Source organism: Lygodium microphyllum, chromosome 11 (genome assembly GCF_053477565.2).
Source record: "Lygodium microphyllum isolate KBCC chromosome 11, Lygodium_microphyllum_v1.1.10, whole genome shotgun sequence".
NCBI classification, from domain to species: domain Eukaryota; kingdom Viridiplantae; phylum Streptophyta; class Polypodiopsida; order Schizaeales; family Lygodiaceae; genus Lygodium; species Lygodium microphyllum.
In genome coordinates this window covers 151,164,771-151,175,915 of record NC_141145.1, presented here as the reverse complement: position 1 = coordinate 151,175,915, position 11,145 = coordinate 151,164,771, and the positions used below count along the sequence as shown (strand labels likewise).

The 11,145-nt window shown below is 40.7% G+C and overlaps 1 protein-coding gene across 1 annotated transcript; it reads left to right on the top strand.

Annotated features, from left to right (window-relative positions):
* The first annotated feature begins 6,458 nt into the window (after positions 1-6,458).
* On the top strand, positions 6,459-10,522 carry LOC148029526 (transcription termination factor MTERF4, chloroplastic-like). Its single transcript, XM_087688383.1, has 2 exons — positions 6,459-6,571; positions 6,685-10,522. Exon 2 carries the CDS (start codon positions 6,700-6,702, stop codon positions 8,656-8,658), a length of 1,959 nt encoding a protein of 652 aa, XP_087544509.1. The 5' UTR covers positions 6,459-6,571; positions 6,685-6,699; the 3' UTR covers positions 8,659-10,522.
* The last annotated feature ends 623 nt before the right edge of the window (positions 10,523-11,145 follow it).

Genomic DNA, 11,145 nt, shown 5'->3' with positions numbered 1-11,145 from the left:
CTCAGATGTAATTTTATGCATTTTGACTACAAGTGCGTGAGGACATTGAGGTGTGCATGTTGCGGGGTGGTCGATTGTTGCAACAATTTATTGTTGATGCTTAATGTAGTGTATAGAGCAATGTAGGTTGGCTTGGTGTCGTCAGAATCAATCGATTTTACAGTCAGAAGTTTATAAGGGCTTAGCAGATATGACGGGAGTGATGGATGATGGGCCAATGGGAATTATTGGTGCCTCTGCTGGTAAAAGGATGGTTTTGCCATCTTCTTTTATTGGTGGGCCAAGGCATATGTATCAGTTGTATCAGGATGCCATGGCTACAGTGCGGAGTAAGGGAAAACCTGATCTCTTTATAATGATGACATGTAATTCAAAGTGGTTAGAGATAACTAATGCTTTGTTGCCTAGACAAACTACTTATGATCATCCTGATTTGACTGCTCGAGTCTTTCATAAAAAACATGTTGATATGATGTATACATTGTTGAAAAGGAATCTATTTTGGAATGTTGCATGCTATGTTAGTGTGATTGAGCTTCAAAAGCGCGGGCTACCACATTCTCATACTTTGCTAATTTTGGAGCACCCTTTTAAACCCTCTGAAGCATGCCATTATGATAGATTTGTTTGTGCTGAGTTTCCTGATAAAGCAAAGTTTTCAGCTTTGTTTGAAACTATCTCAAAATGCAATGTCCATGGTCCTTGTGGTGCAATGAATCCCAAGAGTCCTTACATGCACAATGGTTGATGCACTAGAAAATTCCCTCAGAGGTTTGTGAATGTAACAATTGTTGATAGCTTTGGCTATCCTATTTTTAAAAGACGAGATGATGGAAATATAGTCACAATAAAGGGTAATACTATTGATAATTGATGGATTGCTCCATACAATCCTTACTTGAGTAAAAAATACAATTCACATACAAATGTTGAGGTATGCTCAATGGTAGCAGTTGTTAAGTATTTGTATCAATATATATACAAGGGACATGATCGTGCAACCATTAAATTTTATGTTGCAAACTCAGGGTTAAATGGTACGGCCTTTCGTGAAGTGGATGAGATCGAGAGTTATTTAGATGCATGATATGTTTCTGCTTCAGAAGCGTGTTGGCGAATATATGACTATGCATTACACAATGAGAAGCCTAATATACATCAGTTGTAGGTACACTTGCCTGATGAGAATTGTGTGATGTTTCAAGATACAAACAATATATCAAATGTTATGTCGAATGAAGATATCAAGAAAACTGCTCTTACGAAATGGTTTGTGTGCAATCATATTCATCCAAAGGTTCGAGCTATTCATTATCGAGACTTCTTGGTGTATTGGGTGTGGAATGCACAACGAAAGGTATGGACAAAGAGAAAGCGTGGAAATACGTGTGGTCGAATATACTTTGTGCCACCCATATCTGGTGAGCGTTATTGCTTATGAATGCTCTTGACAGTGTCTCAAGGATGTATGTCTTTTGATGATTTGCGTACTGTTGGCAATGTGGTGTACAACACCTTTAAGGAAGCCTGCATTGCAAAGGGCATGTTAGAGAATGATGATGAATGTGCTATGTGCTTGGAAGAAGCTGCATCTGTACAAATTGGTGCCCAGTTGCATGCTTTATTTGCTACAATTTTGGTATTCTGTGAGCTTGCGCAACCTAGTTAGCTTTGGGATAGGTTTATGTCACCAATGGTAGAGGATATTTTGTATAAGTTACAGCTAGAGCATGTGCATATATCTTCTACAGTTCTACAACAAGAGGCATCAAATAGGGCTTTATTGCATCTTCAGGATCTTTTATGACAGCATGGGCAAAGATTATCTGACTTTGATGGATTGCCAGAACCTCATCGAACAAATTCTCAGTTGTGTATTAACCCTCTTTTAGAAGATGAATATGCATATGATATACTAGAGCAATGTAGAGTTTGTGTTTCTATGGAGGCAATGTTGAATGACGGCGAACAGAGAGTTGCATATAGTGCAATTATAGGTGCTATTGGTGGAAACTCTGGGGTTTTTTTTGTTGGATGATTCCGGTGGGTCTCGAAAGACATTTCTTTACAAGTGCCTGCTTGCTACGTTTTGCAGTGATCAGCATATAGCATTAGCAACATCATCATCTAGCATTATTGCTTTGCTTCTACAAGGTGGTCGTACTACTCACTCGAGGTTTACAATTTCATTGGATCTATGTAATCGATCCACCTATAATATTCCTACTCAGAGTGGTCTTGCTCAACTACTCAGACAGTCAAGCCTTATTTTGTGGGATGAGGCTCCCATGATGCACACGTTTGCATTTGAAGCTGTTGACAAAAACTTAAGAGATGTTATGAGCTGTGATAAACCATTTGGTGGAAATGTCACTTTGCTTGGAGGTGATTTTAGGCAGATCTTGCCCGTTGTGATGAAGGGCTCCTGTGAAGATATTGTTAATGTGTCACTATGTTACTCTCATTTATGGCAGTATGTTGTTAAGGTGCTAAGGTTATTTGGGAATATGAGGATGTGAATCGTTGGTGGTATAATAGATAATGGATTTATTAGTTGGATTCAAGGGATAGGGGATGGAGTGGATATTACGGAGAATTGTGATAAGTTACATATTCCATCGATCATGGTATTGAAAGGATACTCTATTGAAACCTTGGTTAATAGTGTGTATGGTAAAGTGTCCATGGTGAGAGACTTTGGAGCATATTTCAGCGAGTGTGCTTTACTTGCAACATGGAATACATAGATGACTTCTTTGAATCATTATGCATTGCAATCGATGCCAGGAGAAGTTATATAGTACTATAGTGCGGATTCAATTGCAGAGACGGGTGATAGCTCATTTTTATACTCTATAGAATATTTAAATACACTAGATCTTGGAGGTGGATTTCCTCCCCATCTATTGTTGCTAAAGATGAATGCACCTATTATTCTGCTTAGAAACTTAAATCCAACAAAAGGTTTGTGTAATGGTATACGGTTGATATGTAAGGCATTCACTAAAAGGGTGATAGATGCTGAGATAATAACAAGGAAAAATGTAGGGGAACAGGTTTTCATTCCTAGGATCACTTTTATTCCTAGCACCTTGCAATTTTCGCTTACTATGAGGCAGAGGCAATTTCCTGTTCGATTGGTGTTTGCTATGACGATCAATAAGTCGCAAGGCCAGACGTTGTCTGTTGCTGGTCTTTACTTAAAGACACCAATATTTACACATGGACAGTTGTATGTTGCATTTTCAAGGATGAAATCGTCATGCGGTATGAGGGTCTTACTAGATGAGAATGGAAGCATTGTGAATGTCATGACGAACATTGTGTATAAGGATGTACTTTAGAAGGTGCAATAAGGTGCATTGCTTTTTTGCAGAGATGCATACAGAGATGTATCTTTTGGAGGGTGGAATGATATGCTTGCATTTTTGCAGAGATGTATCTGCTAAATTTTGACGGCTTTGTAGTCCCTACTTGACATATATGTGAAATGGCCTTTGTGCTATATTTGGTTGGCATATACTCTGTGGTAGTTGAGTATATATTTCCTGCACTGTATATAAGTGTTTGCTTGACTTTTGCAGATGCCTACTCCAAGCTGGGGTTATTATCCAACTTCTAAGTATCAGAAGGAACTGTAGTGTACCTTGCACACAGTGACAACACATGATATTATAAGAAGAACACTTGCAAGAGTCATTGAGCGTTTATATGATGATGTCACTATAGAGATTTTACTTCTACTTTTTATTGAGGTGGTGCATTGTGGGTATACACAGTATTTTCGAGTGCATATGGGTGAAGCTGAGCAAGAAAAGAGGTTTCGATGATCTCACATTGATAGAATACCGAGGGGGTGGCCGGCGTATGAATTTAAGGACCTTGGTTGTTTTGTGGCACTACATCAAGCTGTGACAATACCTACCGAGTGGTTTGCAAATGTTAGGCCAGGTATTGTTATTCTAATGTTAAGTAATCTTTGTCGATTGTTAGATGTGTTCACATTTACATTGTGGGCTTTTAAAATTTTAGGTGCAAGAAAGAGAGAAAAGACTATCATGTCCCCTATACCATCACTGAGACGAAGAGTGGCAATGGGACTTGCTTCACCTGGGCATGTTGTGTTGGAGAATGGAATTTTTCCCAGTGATTCCTCAAAGAAAAGAAAGCGTCATTTTGGTTAGGCCCCATGGGAAGTTTCAACATTTTTGTAGCGTTTGGATGTAGATGCATATGTGTAATTAAGAAGTGACACTTTGTGGTTTGTTGATACTTGGATTTATGGTACAAAGTTACTGGCTTTGGAGCAAGCTTTGGTTTTGGGCTTTGCTTCACCTGTGTGGATTGTTAATATTGTTGAGAGTTTGTATTTGATGCTTGGATACACTTAAACTTTGTGGTTTGTTTCAGCATAGCAATGTTATTTCTGATTGTAACATCCAAGGATCATGTAAAGCTACTTCTAATTGTTGTGCAGAGCAAGTATTGATGCAACTACAATATTGGTACATGGTCATTGTATGTATATATGAGTCTATGTACTCCTAGATGCAAATGTATGTTTGGCCCTTTGTACATGCGTGCAAGAGAGAGAGAGAGGGAGAGAGGGAGGAAAAGAGTGAGTGAGTGAGTGTAAATAGAGAGGGGAGAGGTGTAAAAGGGGTGAGAGATAGAGTAGAGGAGAGGGATAAAAGAGGGGAGAGAGGAAGAGGTGAAAAGGGGGGAGGGAGGAAGAGATAGAGGTTGTAGAGGGAGAAGAAAGATAACAAGGGAGGAGGGAGGGAATGAGGATGATAGATGTGAGAAAGAGAGATGGGTAACAAATATATGAGAGAAGAGTCACAAATGGAGGGGGGGTTGAAGATGGGTAGGGAGAGGGAGGAAGAGGCAAAAAATGGTGAGAGAGATTCAGGGTAGAGAGAACATAGCAAGCAAGCATATGGTTTCTTGCACTCAAGGATATAAAATATGCATTTTGTATGTCTTTTGTTTATGGTTTGGTGCAATGTTATTTTCAATTGTAACATCCAAGGATCATATAGAGCTACTTCTAGATATCATGCAAAGTATGTATGGGTAAAGTTTACAAGTTTGGTGCATAAAAGGCATTGCATACATATGTGAGTCTCTATACACCTAGATGCAAATGCATATCTATCCTTTTATACATGTGTACACAAGAGAGAGAGAGAGAGAGAGAGAGAGAGAGAGAGAGAGAGAGAGAGAGAGAGTGTGTGTGTGTGTATGTGTGTGTGTGAAAAGACAGGGAGAGATGTAAAAATTGTGTAGGAGAGGGGTCACAAACAAAGGAGAGGCATATACCAGGGGAGAGAGGAATACATTATGGATATACTCAGTGTTTTCAAGTACACATGGGTGAAGCTGAACATGATAAGAGGTTTCGATGATCTCACATTGATAGAGTACCAAGAGGGTAAGCGATGTATGAATCTAAAGACCTCGATTGATTTGTGACTCTGCATCAAGCTATGACAATGCCTACCGAGTGGTTTGCAAATGTTAGGCCAGGTATTGTTGTTTTAATAGTAAGTAGTCTTTGTTGGTTGTTAGATGTGCTTACATTTACGTTGTGGGCTTCTAAAATTTTAGGTGTAAGAAAGAGAGGAAAAACTATCATGTTCCCTATACCATCAATAAGAAGAAGGGTGGCGATAGGGCTTGCTTTGCCTAGCCAAGCTATATTGGAGAGTGAAAAATTTCCCAGTTATTTTTCAAAGAAAAGAAAGCTTCATTTTAGTTAGGCCCCATGGAAAGTTTCAAAATTTTTGTAACATTTGGATGTAGATGCATAGGTACAATCAAGGAGTGACACTTTGTGGTTTGTTGATACTTGAACTTGTGGTGCAAAGTTATTGGTTCAGTCTCTAGAACAAAGTTTGGTTTCAAGCTTTGCTTCACATGTGTAGGTTATTAATACTGAGAGTTTGCATGTAATGCTTGGACAGACTTAAACTTTGTGGTGTGGTTCATATATCTTTCATTTATGGTTCATTTCACCGTAGTAATGTTATTTCTCATTGTAGCATCCAAGGATCATCTAGAGCTACTTCTAATTGTTGTGCTGAGCAAGTATGGATACAAGTTTACAAGTTTGGTGCATGGTCATTGCATGAATATATGAGTCTATGTACTCCTGGATGCAAATGCATATCTAGCATTTTATACATGTGTGTAAGAGAGAGAGAGAGAGGGAGGGAGAGAGTGATTGAGTGAGTGAGTGTGGATACAGAGGGGGGAGATATAAAAGGGATGAAAGATAGAGGGATTGCAAGTAAAAGAGAGTAAAGCATGTGATGTTTTTGTGATAGCATTACCTACTGTATGATAGGGAAGCTTCACTTCCCTTGCATCCCGCTTGGTGGCAGCTGGCACCAAGCGGGATAGCGTTCCTTACGCACAAGGAACTCTAATATTATCTATTACATAAAATTAAGGTTCTAAGAATGTATGTGTGAGAGAGAGAGAAAGAGAGAGAGAGAGCGCGCAAGGGCGAGAGGAACAGCAAGGGTGTCTTTGTGCTGAATTATCACAAAGGTGCCCCGCAAATCAAGTAAGATAGGTCCTTTTATTGAGAGATTTTCTGTCTTAGGCTAGTGATTTTTGCTTAAAATTTGTTGATCTTTCAGTACTTTTGTTGATATTTCAGACTTTTCTGCTATACAGGAACCAGCTCCATGCATGAGGCGGGCAGCACTGCATCATAGCAGCAGCAGGTTTGCAGGGCCGTATTGCTTATCATCGTCGAATTCATTGTCAATGTCCTATTTCGGCCCTTCTCGCATCAAACCCTACTCCTTGCAGTCCCCTGACTGCTCGCCAGGCATCATCAATGTCAGCAAGAGCAGAAACAGGGCTCCGCGGTTTAGCGTCTTCTCCCTTCCTTTGAAGCACGGAAGTATGCAGGAAGAAACCATTTTCTTGGCAGCTTGGAACAGCTCATCCGTGGTGCAACTGAGCACCCTTGGCAAAAGCAGTTCTAGAGGATCTCCAGTAATTGGAATCAAGGCTTCTTCTCGCATGGCTGTCTTAGCCTCCGCCATTGCAGAAAAAGAGCCCCCCTGCTCTGAGCAGCCGAGTATGACATTTGGTATCATTCCCCATCCTTCTGAATCCAAGCAGGAAGTGCTGCAGTATCTTTGCAATGAAGGCATTGACACCACAGAGCTTGAGGAGGTTGAGCTTCCCTCATCCCTGGATGTGGTGCGGGAGCGCATCGAGTTTCTTCAGAAGTTAGGGCTGAGTAAGGAGGATATCAACAACTATCCCCTTGTTGTCAGCTGCAGCGTTAAGAAGAATATAATCCCGGTGCTAGACTACCTCGAACAGCTTGGTGTCACATCCAAGAAGTTGCCTGGCCTTCTTAGAAAGTACCCCATGGTCCTTCAGTCCAGCGTTGTTATAGATTTGATGCCAGTTATTGATTTCCTGTGTGGTTTGGACATCAAGAAAGCAGACATTGCGCATGTTCTGGTGCGGTTCCCTGATGTGCTAGGCTTCAGACTGGAGGGTACAATAAGTACTTCTGTAGCTTATCTCGTGAGCATTGGGGTCAGAACACGTTCCATTGGTCCTATGCTGACACAGTATCCTGAGATTTTGGGAATGAGAGTGGCAAACACAATCAAGCCTAAAGTAGAATTCCTTATGAACCTTGGAATACCAAAGAACATTGTGGCTAGTATGCTGGAGGTACGACCCTACTTACTTGGGTTGAGCTTGGAGGATTTAATGCAACCTGCAATAGACAGCCTTCTTGAGGCTGGTGTGAGAAAGGAGGCTTTAGCGGACATTGTAAGTCAATTTCCTGATATTTTAGGACAAAATCTGGATGAGAAGCTGCAGAGAAAGACACGGTGGCTTGTGAAGCAGGTGAAGGTGGATCCTTGTGAAGTGCCAAGAATACTGGAGAAGCTGCCAGAGGTTCTCTATATCAAGGAGTCATTGGCGATGAAAAGAGTAACCTACTTTTTAGATGCTGGTCTCAGTGCTGATGATGTGGCCAAAATGGTCACCAACTTTCCACAGCTACTAGCCATGAGCATCCAGGAGGCTATAGAGCCAAACTTTGACTTTCTGCAGAAGGTAATGAAGCGGCCTATCGAAGAAATTGTGGCTTTCCCTCAGTATTTTAGTTATGATCTTGAATCAAGGATAAAGCCTCGCTATGGATCAATAGTCCAAAAGGGCATCCAGTGCAGTTTAGAGTGGTTCTTAAACTGTTCTAACAAGATGTTCAAACAAAGGTTGGAAGCTGATTACATTGATGATGAAGAGCCAGGACCTATGTTCAAAATGGGAGGTCCTCTACCTATGGGTGCACACTGGCATGATGAAGTTTCTTCAGAAACAGAGTTGGGTGGTACTGAAGATCATCTAACTGGCAGTGATCTGGGGCACTCAAAGGAGGATAATGACCCGCACACTGATTCAAGAAGAGGAGTTAAATCTTATGTAGAGGCTTCTCAACAGGAATGGCTTGATAGTCAGAGTGAACTCGAGTCAGATGGTGATGATGGCTTGCTGGTGGATGATGTTTTAGATGATTTAGATGCATCAGGTTCTGGTGATGACAGCTATGATGGTGATCTTTATGATCATGAACAAGAGATGGAAGCAACTAACAAGGGACTGAGATGAGACCTATAATGTTTGAAGCTGTGGAAGCATGTTGGAGCAGCACATGGAACCTATTGGATTCAGCATTGTTTGTACATCTTTGCTTGCGCTTCGACCTTCTCGTGTTTGTAAACCAGCTGAGTGGGGAAGTGTACTTTTATCTTCACCAACATGAAAGGTAGATGTTTATTTACACTGCTCTTTATTCTCATGTGATTGCTGGAAACTAGGTGCTCAAGTATCAAAGGGATGCATTTCACCCACAGAGCTGAGTTCTGAGTTGAGGTTTGTTGCTGTCCATTTTAGTTTTCATGGGTAACTTCACAGTAGGTTTATCTGCATGGCTTTTCTGGGTTTTTTGAGGGGGTGAGTGTGTTTGATGCCATTGACAAGGTTGGACTCTTCTTTCTTGCCTGACACTTACACTGTTTCATTCAGTTGCAAGCATCAAGTTGCTGCTTTCAAGTTAACATTTTATTTCATTAGATGTCCCATCTAGCTTCATGTAATATTGACAGAAAAGCTACAAGCTGTAAAGTAGCTGAAATTAGCAAGCCAATGAACCAGAAACAAGAGGTGAAAGCTCACATTGCAGATTCTTTTTCTGTAGTGGATTGTGCAGCATGGGGTTGTGAGTGGATCTTTGTGTTCCCCCTGACACTGATGCAAGCAAAGATTCAGCTTCTCCAATGCAAAGGGATCACTGATGCAGATGCTTCAAAGGAGAGACAAGGATGCCCAAGAGCCGAGAAATATGCTGCACAAGGTAGAAGCCCCCTTTGAATGACGATTGAGTTGGAGCATCAATGTGAATCTGATGCTGAAGCATGAGTTCAGGAATTTGGCTGCATTTGGACTGATATTGCTTAGAAAAAGTTGAGGAGTAAGATGGCCTCTGCCTTTGGCTTCAAGGTTGAGCTAGAGGTATTCGCCTAGAGTGCAAGCAAGTTTAGACTGCCACAGTGAAGGCAGAGTGTGCAACAAATTGCTATGAGGCCATGTTTCGAGGTGTGACTTGTGAATGGCTTGTATCGAGAGCAATACCAGTCTATGTCAGCATTTTGTGGCTTAAGCTGCATTTTTGCCTCATTGGAGTGCAGTATGCGTGCTGGCAACACTGGTTACCTAGTCATACAGAAAGGGAGACAAGTCCCTCATGATCAGCCTGTATTTATTCATGACTTTGGTCGACATCAGATCACACCAGTCATTCATTTAAGTGATAACATCCTCAAAGTAACCAATCAGTTAAGCAAGTTAGATGGTAGCTTTTGTCCGTCTTTACAGGATCTTTACCACAAATCTACTGTGGCCATGTTTCGAGGCTTCCATAATTCATCATGACTTTGGTCAACACCACCAGGTTGGCTGAATGATGAATTTATCATGGTCAAGCAGTAGTTCAATTTAGCTATAAGATCCTAGTCTTGTGCCCAAAAATGCTTTAAAAGATTATTTTGCCAAAACTTCAGATGCTAAGCTGCTCTTTTTTGGGGGGAGGGTGTTTTTGTGGGAACATGCAAGCAGGCTGATTCAATTGGGACTAAGAAAGGATTGAAGAAGTTTTTACCCAAATTTTGGGTAGCTAGATTGACCCACATAATATTGAAACAAGGGTAGGTAGGGATTTCTGTCTTGGGTGGAATGGAAAAGATGTTCATTTTGTTTCCATCAATTTGAGGATGGGAGACCGTTGAGCCGCAAGCGCACAAGCAAGACATTTCGTAAATGTGCTTCCACAATTGCTACATTGGTTGCTCCTCTTTAGTAGTGATGCCATAGAAGGGTAAGGCCTTCTATTCACATCTCATGTCTTAGGAGTTTAGTCTATATTTGTTAAGCTTGATAGTGCCTTGAAATAGATAGGGGAATGTTGTATATAAAAAGACTTATCATCGTACTTGCTACATCGACACCTTGTGACACTCTAGTGGAATGTGGAAAATAACCTTATATATGTGTGTAAGGGTGGACTCGTTGCATTTGCAAGCTCATTTTTTTCCCATTAGAAAGAGTCTTTAGAGATAGAGTCTTGTGGAGAGTTTGGTAAGAAAGAGGTCCTAATTTTGCATATACATAGGAGTCTGAGTATGTGTGCCAAGGTGGGTTGCTATTGCAATCGGCCTTTTGTCTTGGAGAGGATGGTGGTGACCTGATTAATTAATAATTACAAGCATAAAACTCACATAAATTGAAAATGCAAATGTTACCACATAATCTTACACAATGGATAGCTTGTTGGCCTTGAGGTTGGTGCCCCTTACAATATTTCTTTATCTTGGATTGCAATCTGGGTAGAATACAATGAGGTTCCTTGAATCTCCTTCGCTCTCCAATTGCCTCTTACTATTATAAATGACTAGCAAGCCTTCAAACCAATTTGCCCTTGGTTTGCTCAAGTATTGGCTTTCAATTGTGCTCCTTGGGTGACAAATTAAATCCCAAATGTTTGTTAGTTGAATGGTTGTTTAAGTCTTTTGAAATTGCCTCAATTTTAGTTATTGAAAT

Bases quoted from the DNA above. Each gene is read 5' to 3' on its own strand.
- LOC148029526 (XM_087688383.1), top strand. From the start codon at position 6,700: ATGAGGCGGGCAGCACTGCATCATAGCAGCAGCAGGTTTGCAGGGCCG.